At 39.1% G+C, this 12,190-nt stretch overlaps 1 protein-coding gene across 3 annotated transcripts in view; it reads left to right on the forward strand.

Moving 5' to 3' along the window:
- The window catches only part of fancm (FA complementation group M), a 118,764-nt gene that overhangs the window by 63,659 nt on the left and 42,915 nt on the right, over positions 1–12,190 (forward strand). For all 3 annotated transcript variants that reach the window (XR_013888548.1, XM_080202466.1, XM_080202467.1), the window contains exons 10-12: positions 1,144–1,350; positions 2,259–2,502; positions 8,251–8,405. Coding sequence is in view for 2 of the 3 variants with exons in the window: in XM_080202466.1 (XP_080058592.1) it covers positions 1,144–1,350; positions 2,259–2,502; positions 8,251–8,405 (606 nt within the window). In the remaining variant the exon portion in view is untranslated. The remainder of the gene's footprint in view (positions 1–1,143; positions 1,351–2,258; positions 2,503–8,250; positions 8,406–12,190) is intronic.

Here is a 12,190-nt window from a genome sequence, read left to right on the forward strand (position 1 = left end):
GGAAGTAATGTGTAGTCTGCTCATTCTCCCTGTGTTTCCTTTGGGTGCTCTGGTTTTCTCCCACAGTCCAAAGACATGCAGGTTAGGTTGCCAAATTGCTGCTTAGTGTCAGGGGGTTAACAGGATAAATGCTAGGGACTAAGGGGATAGAGCCTGGGTGGGATTGTGGTCAGTGCAGGCTCGATGGCCAAGTGGCTTCCTTCTGCACTGTAGGGATTCAATGATTCTTCTATGATCCTTATGCAATCAGCTGGAATCAAAATGTTGGTAAATATGAAAGTTATCAGGACACTTACAATTTTGATGTTTTTCTGGTCAGGGTCAGACTGTCTAATTTTGTGAAGACAAAGAACATGGGATGAAGGAATATAATACTAAGGGTAAGACTCTTAGCAGTGTGGAAGATCAGAAGGATCTTGGGGTCCGGGTGCATAGGACACTCAAATTGGCTTCGCAGGTAGAGAATGTGGTTAAGAAGGCTTATGGTGTACTGGCCTTCATCAATCAAGGAATTGAGTTTAGGAGTTGGGAGATAATGCTGCAGCTGTATAAGACCCTGGTCAGACCCCACTTGGAATACTGTGCTCAGTTCTGGTCGCCTCATTACAGGAAGGATGTGGAAGCCATTGAAAGGTTGCAGATGTTACTTGGATTGGGTGGCATGACTTATGAGGATAGGTTGAGAGAGCTTGGTCTTTTCTCCTTGGAGAGATGAAGAATGAGAGGGGACCTGGTAGAGGTGTATAAGATGATGAGAGGATCAGGTGGATTCTCAGAAGCTTTTTCCCCAGAGCTGAAATGGCTGCCGCAAGAGGACACAGGTTTAAGGTGCTGGGGAGTAGGTACAGAGGAGATGTCAGGGGTAAGTTTTTCAGTGAGGGTGGTGGGTGAGTGGAATCAGCTGCCGTCAGTGGTGGTGGAAACAAATTTGATAGGGTCTTTTAAGAGACTTCTGGATGAGTACGTGGGATTTAATAGGATTGAGGGTTATAGTTAAGCCTAGTAGTAGAGATATGATCGGCACAACTTGTGGGCTGAAGAGCCTGTTTTGTGCTGTAGTTTTTCTATGATTCTATTTTAACTTTGTAATGATATACAACGTTGCTTTAAAGATTCCCTGTTTCTGCTTTTTTTTATTGTCAGGTTATGAAACGCTTTCGTGAAGGTGGTTATAATACATTAGTTTCAACATGTGTTGGTGAAGAAGGATTAGATATTGGCGAAGTTGACCTCATTGTTTGCTTTGATGCCCAAAAGAGCCCCATTCGCTTGGTACAAAGAATGGGTCGAACGGGTCGGAAACGTCAGGGCAGGATTGTGGTCCTCCTTGCAGAAGGACGAGAAGAACGGGTGAGTCAAAAAATTACTTTGCATGATCAGGGGAAACTAATGTTGATGGCTATTGCAAAAATTTGTTTTGTGTGCATCAATTAGAATCAATCAGGGTTGTGCTTTGTTGACCTTACATTAGTGTTCCATCTACTCTGAAAACTCATCTATGCAACTGGACTCGCAACGTCAGCTCTTTCCTCTCTTTAGAGATGCTGCCCGACCTGCTGAGATTTTCCAGCACTTTTTCTGGTGGACTCAACCATTTTCAATCAGCTCAGTATTTAAGAGTCTAAACAGTGCATGTAATCTGCCTCTCAAATGTCTAGAGCAAAAGCAAGGATTCACAAATAGAGGGGGAGCTCAAATGTACATTTAAAATTTTGTAAGAAAATTTATCTTAAGCTGTAGAGGGACATGAATGCTGCTTTTTGTGTGCATATGATTATTTGGGGGACGAGATGCAAAAGGGAGAATTGAAGTAATCCAAAAAGCCACATAATTTGTTCTTGTTATTTGATTGTATCTATTAAAGTGGATCGGACTGGCAAACTTTACTAAAATAATGTAGCCAAATGTTGGAGTGGATTTGTTTTACTGATTTCCTAATTAACCTACATAGTTGCCTGAAAGATTTGCCATAAACTATAAGTTGATTGATGGAGATAAACTTATCTAGAATGGAATACCTGGGAATGCAAAAATGTTTTGAAGGTTTTCTACAGAGCTGCATCTTTGAAAAAAAGAACATGTTGCGAAATGGAAAGAAACAGCAGAACAGGGAGTTGAAAACAACTGCAACATGAAAGGGAAGTAGAGAAACAGTTACAGAAGAGGTTTCTTAGAGCAATATGATGGGCGAACAAATAATGATGCTTAATTATGTACAAAGTTACTTTCAATTAAAAGACATTTATATTTGTTTGTAGAACTACAACCAGAGTCAGTGTTCCAAACGGAACATTTACAAAACCATTCTAGGAAATGGCAACAAGTCCTTTCGTCTTTACACTAATAGTCCACGCATGATTCCTAATGGTTTGAATCCAGTTGTGCATAAAATGCATATAACTACTGGCGAGTATGAATCAAGCAATGTGTCAAATAACTCAAAGCAAGGAAGAAGATCAAGTATTGTACTTCCAGAATCGTTCACATACCGCAGAACTCCAGGTATGTTGGAATTTTAGCTGGTTCTTTTGTTCCTTCTCTACTTTTGTGAATAGATTAACTAATCTAGAATAGATTAACAAATCCAGTATTAAAAGAATGGGAGGTTAGCTTTGATTTTTCTTTTATGTTCTCAACAGAAGTTCCATATTCATTTAGGAAACTTTTGAATGATTGCCTGGATTTTGTGAGAGAGAGATCCAAGTTGTGGTCTTTAACATTTAATTTTGATTTTGAGTAGTTTAGAATTGATTTTGTAAGTATCTAACTCACTCAGCTAAAACTAATGAATTAAAAGGGTAGAGAATGCAGCTTGTTAATGTGCACCATTATAGTGTAGAATAACATTCCAGAAATCTTTAATTAACACTGCAGAGTTTGTTCCTGTATTTAGACAGCTAGGTAGCTTCTTGAAGCGCACAGCTTGAATGAGTGCTCCAAAATCCAGCAATTCTGGTTCTTGGGATTCTTGTATGAGAGTTTTTTTTCTGTCTTTGTCACTGTCACAGCTTCCTCTGATCAGCTTCTTATTAGTGTAACACAGCCATCTGTGCCACACCTTTTCAAATTCCCCTTTAAATTTGCTAAGTGAGCATGGCAGCCTTGAAGCGTTTCTGTCCGACTGATACCACACCAATATGATTCACTCAATGCCAGCTACAGAGGTTGCAGAAGGCAACACACTGCCAACTTTACAAGAGCACCAAGGGATGGGCAATTGATGCTGGTCTTACCATCAATTCTCACATTCTTGGGAAAGTGCCCATCCGATTTGGATGACAATGACATTGGAGGCATATTTCTCAGAATGTGATCATTACTGACAAGGCAGGCATATATTGCTGCTTGGGTTGCTTTAAAATATGACAGCAGGCAATCTTCTTTTGCATTAGTTTGATAAACTTAGTGGTTTGTTAGCAATTTCAGAGGGTGGCCATGAGTCAACCATAGTGGTGTGGAGATTGGAATCACATAGGCCAGATGAAGTAAGAATGGTAGGTTTCCTTTGTGAAAAGACACCACTGAACTTTTTATAACAGTAGAAATAACTCAGAATTCCACCTTTATTGATGCCAGTTTTGTTTAGATTTCCATTTTAAACAAGGTGTACACTGGTGTTATGGTTATATGAACCTTCATCCCACCAACCATACCATCCCTCCTGACTTCATCGAACCCTATCAGCATAACTGTCTATTCTTTTCTACATTTCTCCTTCATGTATTCATCTAGTTACCTATTTGCATCAACCACTTTGGTAGTGAGTTTCCTATTCTAAACATCCTCTGGTTAAGGAGATTTTCTCTGACTTCCTTATTTAATGGTGACTATTTTATATTGTGTTTTAGACACTTCACATAAGTGGAAACATCTAAAAGAGAAACTTGTATAGAAGAGAGACCCAGCTTGTTTAGTCTTTCCTGATTATTGTAACTCTTTGGAGCTGGTACTATTGTCATAAATAGTTGACCAAATATGAATTGGAGGTGACAACATGGGCAGAAGTTGTGAAATTTTGTCAGATTTTGACATGGCATTTCTTAAAGTCTATTTGTTGTAGTTATTTGATATAAAGCTTTGCTTTAATTGTTTTTTACCCTTTGACTTGATCTTATGGTTGAGCTGTCGGTCCTGCAGTTTTTCCATTTGTGAAAAACTGATTGCATGGAACAGCCTGTCGTCTTCATCCTGCAGTTGATGAATGTCTGCATAGTCAACATTCTCTGCAGTTACTATCAGCCTATGATTGAATAGAATTAGCAGGCCGTCAAATCTATAGTCGGGTGATTTTTTTTTTGCTTTTTCATTGTTCCCTTCCCCCAGTCTTCTCTTTCACACATACTATTGAAGACTGTCTAAACTCGAAACTTTGTGAATGTGAAGTGCCACCTGGATGAGGTGAAAATAAATGATTATTGTGGGGCATGTGGGCTCATGTTTGTGTTTTTTCTGTTAACCCCAACTTTATTTGTGACTTGTTTTCATTTTTTCCATTAAAATACCTGCTTACATTTTCTATGAAACATGAACTTGGTTTTATTACAATTTTCCTTGAATAAACACATGGACTGTCCTTGGTCTGCTATACTACAGTAGATTAAGGCTTGCAGCTCCATAATTGTGTACAAAAATCTATTTGGTATTTTTGTGAACTTTCTTTCAGTCAAGGTCAGCTTGCAGATTGGTTCTGTTCATTGTTGAAGAACAAGTTACATTTTTTTGCCACTGAGAAAAAATTGTGATTTTTCATGTGAGAATTAGAGTGAAATACTGCAGAGAATGGATTATCCTCAATTATTTTACTTACTCGGTTTTAGTTGCTTGGGAAACTATAGTTCAAAGAAGATCATGCAATATTACAATTTTAAAAAAAACTCTAAGCTTGATCAAAGACTGCAATGTATCATTGTCAGAATATCCTTGGGATCTTAAGATTGTCTGTCTCCTGGACACTGCTGAAAGCATTTGGAAGGTCACGCAGCATCAATAGGAAAGTTGTTTCGAAAATTCAACACGTTTTTCACACTGCCTGACCTGATGATATCCAGCATTTTCTGTCTGAGTTTTCAATTCTCATCCAATGCAGGTTTTAAAAATTTTTGAACCCAAAAATATCAATAGTCAACCTGTACTTCAATACTGAGAGTGAATTTGAAGAAAACTTGTGCAGTTCATTGATTCTATGTATTAAATGCTTCAGATGTATTTGGAAATGGTCATGTTCATCTCCTACAATAATCTGCATATCTAACCTTGAATGCATGGAGATTAAATAATCTGTTACATATAGTTAAATATATTGGAATTCTGTAGTTGGTAGTACTTGCCTGTGTCAGTTGCAGTAAGTAAGCTATTACAATCCCAGTTGATATAACTGGATGGGTAGATTCTAGAATAGAATCCTGGCTCAAAAGACCATAATTTTTTACTTGTTTACATCAAATGTGGAGGGACAGAGTCACAAAACCTCTAGTTTTAACAACAAAGAAAAAAAATTAAACATTAGAAAATTTGTAACATAATATAGTACTTAATCACTTTCCTCTTAGCTTAGCAAATGCACACAGGTTTTACAATTAACACAGATGACAAAGTACATTTGCAAGTATAATGGACTCATTAACACACCAAGTCCTTTTTTTTGAAGCACACAGACTGTGGGCATGTACACACTCCACTCAGAAACCAAGTTAATGTTAGGATCCCCCCCTCCTCCCCTGGTGATTGTCATATGAGAGATTTCACGCTCTGCTCCCCACAAAACACAGCTTCTCTTTCAATATTAGTTTTTCCATAACGCTTTACATTCCAAAATCCACACCCTATTTTCACAAAGATTCTTGTGAACAGAGTTTCCGCTCCACTTTACCAGCGTATCCAGCCCAAGACTTTATACCAACCCTTTTCAGGATTTCATTATCTTAAAGGCTTCTACACAAATTCTGAGATCCAACCACCAATTTACTCGATTTTTTTTTCAAGTAATATCTTGTAAACCTTAGCACTACTACAGATATCTTTTTGGCCTCTCACGATCCAATGCCTTTTCAACTCTCTGTGACTTCAATGAACAGTGATCTGTTCTTGTTCCCAGTTTTCTCTTCTGTTTGTTTTCAGACTTCTCCAGAAACCTTTTCTGTCCCAAGTTCCCTGATTATCTGGTCTGTAGCTTGTTCCTTGGGAAACTTTCATCATTGCAATTCCCTTGTCCTGTCCAGCTTCTCTTGGCAGAGTTGAGAGCAGTTCACTCCTCAGTGATCTGGCTCCAACTGCTTTGGCTTCCAGTTAAAAGTAAAGACAAAGGAAGGTAAGAATGTTGCTAAGAATGACTTTATCCTTCTGTTGGCTTATTTATTTTCGCACTGTAGTTTTCTCTAAGCAAGAAAGAAACCCAGTTGGAACTTAACCAATCTCACACATGCAAACACCTTTGTCCAGCATGAACCTAATTATAGGTTTTAACCTACCAGGTGCAGACATATTAAATTTAACATGCTTAGCTTATTTCTAATGTTTACCCATACAAATGTAAATCCCTTAAAACTACCTTTATTTTCCTAACAACAAAGCATTGCTGATTATCAGGCATAACTCCTGAAAAGGAAACTTACACTTAGAGCCTTATCATGTCTCCTAAAAAAAAATCTTGAGTATTACACAGACAATAAATTTTAGTCACTTATGGACTACAAAATGGATGCTGCTTTTAGCAACATAAGAGCCCACAATGAGTGAAATGATCATTTGGTCTGTTTTCGTTGATGGTTGTCAAAGGAAAATTGCCTGGAAGGTTGGGAGAATGCCCCTCTTTTCTTTTGAATAGTACGATTGGCTTTTTTATTTGCATATTAACCATGCCTGCCCCTGAAGGACTGAGCCTTCAACAATACAGAACCTTCTTAGCACTGGAGTGCAGGTCAAATTCTAGAGTGAGATTTGAACTCACTTTGATTCAGGAGAATTGAGCAAAGCTGACCCACGGCTACATTTTTAAGCATTTAAGCAAAATGAAACTGGAAATGCAAAGCTCCAAGTTGTGACGTGCAAAGATATTGCTGTTGGAATCGTGCATCATTGTAGACATCGAAAATTCTATCTACCCAGCACAATGTCTGTTCTCGGTTCTCATGATGAATCCAATATTTCTCTTGATATAATAATATTTTAATGGCTGAATAAATAAGTGTATGAAATATTTAATGTATTAGATTCACATTGTTGGAGAAAAGGGAGAAGTGGATATGGTTAAATTAAAACAGAAAGCATTGGAAAAATTCAGTGAATCTGGCAGAATCTTTGGGACAAGAGAGTTGAAAAGGCATTGGATTATGAGAGGCCAAAAAGATATCTGTAGTACTTCAATATGACTGTTATTTGGAACTCCAGTTAACTTTCTCCCTCCACAGATGTTGCCAGATTGGCTGAGATTTTCCAGCACTTTTTGTCTTGCATCTCCACTGTCGGCAGTATTTTGTTTTAGAGGACAAGGTGACTTCCTTGATAACTTTTCAAGTTACTGCCCTCCCTAAAGTTTGAGCTGATTGGAGAGAATCTGCTAAGAAAATACATTGTTCTGTTGCATCGACTGTGGAAGTTTTTAAAAAGTATCTCTGTCCCTCCAGACCATGACCCTTTAATGCTCTGCTTTTCTAATTCTGACCTTGAGCTCCCCTGATTATAATCCCTTCATCATGGTGGCCATGTGTTCTTTTGCCTAGGTTATAAACTCCGGAATATCCTCTGTACATCTCTCTACGATGCTTTCCCTCCTTAAGATGCTCCTTAAACCCACCTTTTTGATCAAATGTTTAGCATCTGATCCAATATCTCCTTATGTTTCTTGGTATCATATTTTGTTATATGATGCTTGTTGGAATCTTTTATATATGAAAGGCAGTATGTGAATGCAGGTTGCTGTACGTTTTTTAGGAAAACTAAAGCATTAAAAATAAATATTTGAAATGACCATAAAATGTATTTTTTTTAATGTGGAATTCATTACCACAGGAAGTAGTTGATGCCAAAACACAATGTATTCAAGAAGCGGCTAGATGTAGCACTTGGGGCGAATGGGATCAAAGGTTATGGAGAGAAAGCAGGATTAGGCTATTAAGTTGGATGATCAGCCATGATCATGATGAATGGCAGAGCAGGCTCGAGGGGCCAAACAGCCCTCCTCCTCTTTTCTACGTTTCTATTTTGGAAATCACTAGCTACTGAGTACGTATATTCTCTGATTTTGTTTTACAGTGATTAAACAGACCAAGTCCAAGGAAGATGGCTTGTTGACTCCAGAAGAATTTGAAGTTTGGGATAGAAAATTTCGATTGAAAAATGATGATTTAAGGATACCAAAATTAGTGCCACTTTCATTTGCATCTGTAAAGGATGAATCAAAAGCTGTGGTAAGTTACCAAAATTCTTCATTCAATCAGCCTCAATGTACAAAGACTGTGATGATGATGGCGGAATGAATCAGTATCATCCCTTTTAACAAGTTTACACCATAGTGCTTTTTTCTTTAGTCAGATGACACCAATCTGTTCTGTATAAGGTTTCTTTTTGAAAGACACACCTTAGTCTTTACTGTCCATATGTGCCAATAGTTCCTTTGCTTTATTCAACAATCAAGAAATCAAGGTTGATGTTTCAGTACTGAGGGAGTGCTGCACATCGTAGTTGCCAAATTGCAAATATGACAGCAAACCAAGACACATTTGCTTGCTTAGGTTGGTGTGAAGCATGCCAAGATATTGTTCTGAAGATGTTGAGAGGCTTATCCATGTGTCCTATCCATTATTTATCCCAAATCATCACTGCAGAAACATATCTGGATGGCACTGTGGCACATGGGTGGCACAGTGGTTAGCACTGCTACTTCTTGGCGCTAGGGACCCAGGTTCAATTCCTGGCTTGGGTCACTGTCTGTATGGAGTTTGCACGTTCTCCCCATGTCTGCGTATGGGTGCTCCGATTTCCTCCCACAGTCTGAAAGAAGTGCTGGTTAGGTGCATTGACCCGAACAGCCTCCAGAGTGTGGCGACTATGGGAATTCCACCGTAACGTCATTGCAGTGTTAATGTGAGCCTTACTTGTGATTAATAAACTTTATATCTGGTCGAGTTTGCTGCGTGCAAATTGGCTGCCACATTTCCTACATTACAAAAGTGTCTGTTATACAATTCAAAAGTGCTTCATTGCATGTGACGTTCTGGTGATCGTGAAAAGCATTATACAAATGAAAGTCTCTTTTTTAATTTCAATATTCCTTTTACTAATTCGGTTTAATTTATAGTGGTCAGTTCTGGCAGCAAGATCATTTTTTTTTCTTTGCCACTGTCTACAGCCTTTTTTTTCTCAACGGATTATTAGGGGTGGGAGGTTTAGAGGGATTTGAGGAAAAACATTTTTACTCAGAGGGTGGTGACTGTCTGGAATGCACTGCCTGGGAGGGTGGTGGAGGTGGGATGCCTCACATCCTTTAAAAAGTACCTGAATGAGTACTTGGCACACCATAACATTTAAGTCTGTGGGCCAAGTGCTGGCAAGTGGGATTAGGTGGGCAGGTCAGGGCCTTTCATACGTCAGTGCAGACTCAATGGGTTGAAGGGCCTCCTCTGCACTGTACTACTTTGCGATACTATGTCTTAGCCCTTTGGTCAGTTGCAAAGTGATAGAAGAACATTTAAGAGATGTATTGCTGTTGTGATTGTGGGGAAAAAAAGTGCGGTAGCTTCATTTTTTGGATGAACTGAAATGGTCTTAAGAATGTTCCTCCATTTTTACTTTGTTTAGGACAACCTTGGATTCTTCCATGGAACATGTCTCATTTTCAGAGCCAGTTTGGCTTGGTAGCATTTTTGTCTCTTAGTCAGAGGGTTATGAGTTCACCACTGGAATTTGATAAGATGCCTAGAATCAGTGCTTTCTCTTCAGTAAGTCTGAACCATAATACTATCCTTCTTAGCCAGGTTATCCCACCTTTTTACCTTTATAAAATCAGAAATTGCTCTGTGAGTTTCTAGTGTCCTAGAGTATTTTTTGTTACCAAACGCCAGTCAGAACAGAATCCATATGCTGAATGTAAATGGTAGTAGTTACATTTGTACTACCAAATGTAAAGCTTCTAATTTGCAGTTGATCCTTCCATTATTCCGAGTAGTCATGACTGACAAAGTGGTGGTTTTTGGAAAAATGTATTCTCTCCTGACCAGCTTCAGTGTCAAGCCATATGGAAGAAGGGTCTCTTGATGTCTTCTCTAACCCATTCTCATGTTAATCTAAGGTGGGAGGCTAACTGGTATATTTTAATATTTGGCATACCTAACTCCCCTCTTAGGACCAGTAGTTACAGCTTTGTTAGCTTTATTTGAGGCTGCTGCTTGTTCCAAACAAAAGAATTCAGCACCTCATTTATTTCTTTAAGGATCTTTGCAGACAACAGGAGACATAGCATTTACAGAGGGTAGAGCAACGTAGGTAATATATTCATCTTAATTGAAGCTATCCTACCCAACCAGGATATTGGGAAAGAAGACCAATGACGTAGGTCCCAATTAATAGAAGCCAACAATGGAGGAAAGTTCCTCTTATATAACTTGAGGGTAACATGAATACCCAGATAAGTAAATCCTGAAGGGGATCATCTGAAGGGAAAACAAGAAGGGAGTGTGTATCCCTTCACTTGCCCAGAGGCATAGTCTCCAATTTCATAAAGTTAGTCTTATAGCCCGAGAAAAGACTAAATCTAGCCATCACATCAATAATAGCAGGAAAGGGACACTGGGCCTGGGCACAAACAGCAATACAATTTTAGTCTACTTACCTCTACTAAGTAGCCCACGAACCTGGGGTCCCTTCTGATGGCCTCTGCCCGAGGTTCACAATAACCTCCTGATTACGTGGGTTTTGGCCCTTGATAAACCCAGTCTGATCACCCTGGATAATCGCAGGAAGGCTTTTCTACAGGCGCATTGCCAACCTTAGCCAACAACATCAAGTCACTACTTAACAACGAAATAGACCTGTAAGAAGCAGGCTGCTCTGAATTCTTGCCTGGATTTGGGTTTAAGGAAATACTCCCTTCACAAAGTGACTCGTAGCAGACCTGTTTCAAATGAATGATTGTATGTACAAATTAAAGGATCTGTTAACAAGTCCTTAAATTTCTTGTAAAATTCACCCCTAAAACCATCAGGCCTGACATCTTGTCGGATTGAAGCACCTTCAATGCAGATCCCACTTCCTCCCCAGAGGTAGGTGTGTTCAAAGAGATTGAGGGGGGTTTTCCTCACTGGCTGTGAGGACTTGTAAGGCCACACCCACTAACTCCATGTTAAACCACTTGCCCACCTCCCTTCAGTGGCACTACTCATTTAACCATAATTAGAATAAAGGATATCAGGTGAAAAACACCACCACTATTAATGCAATAATTATAAGACAAGAAGATGGATAAAAATTGTACAGCCCTAGCACCACACAACCCTACACAACACAAGGGGTACGTTGCGGGATGCATTCCATTAAGGATAAATGCTCATTCTTGGATTCAGAAGGATAATAGATGAGCTTTGACCCAGTGCTCACTCAGAGGATTATCGCTGTCAATGTGATAGATCATATAGCAGGATCAGTAGAGAGATGAAGCTGCAGAGTATACATTTTAGTAACAGGATATTAGGAGAAATTTGCTTCAAAGCTCACACAAGATCACCCCCCTCAATAAACATAAAAAACCCACATTACAGGATCAGTACAGAAATGAGAGTTGTATGGGTACAGTCCCGGATTAACAATGAGCTGTGGATTATGACTTCGAATCATTGATTCCTGTGGGGTCTTAACAGAATAGGGGATGTTTCCATTATGGGGGAATCTATAACAGTTTATAAGGGGTCTCCCATTTAAGACTGATGAGGACAAATTTTTCTCCAAAGGTCATTAATCTTTGGAATTCTGTACTGTAGAGGAGTGAATACTGGGTCATTGAATATATTTACGGCAGTGTTAGACAGGTTTTTGACCTTCAAAAAAGTCGGGTTATGGGAGGTGAGCAGGAACGTGGAATTAAAGCTTGACCATGGCCTCACTGAATGGTGGAACAGACTTGAAGGGGTAAATGGCCAACACCTGATCCTTGTGTATCTGCTTTTTTATGACCAGCACAGAACAATCAATGCTTTGTAAC

Source organism: Carcharhinus amblyrhynchos, chromosome 14 (assembly GCF_965287045.1).
Source record: "Carcharhinus amblyrhynchos chromosome 14, sCarAmb.v2.hapA, whole genome shotgun sequence".
Lineage (NCBI taxonomy): Eukaryota > Metazoa > Chordata > Chondrichthyes > Carcharhiniformes > Carcharhinidae > Carcharhinus > Carcharhinus amblyrhynchos.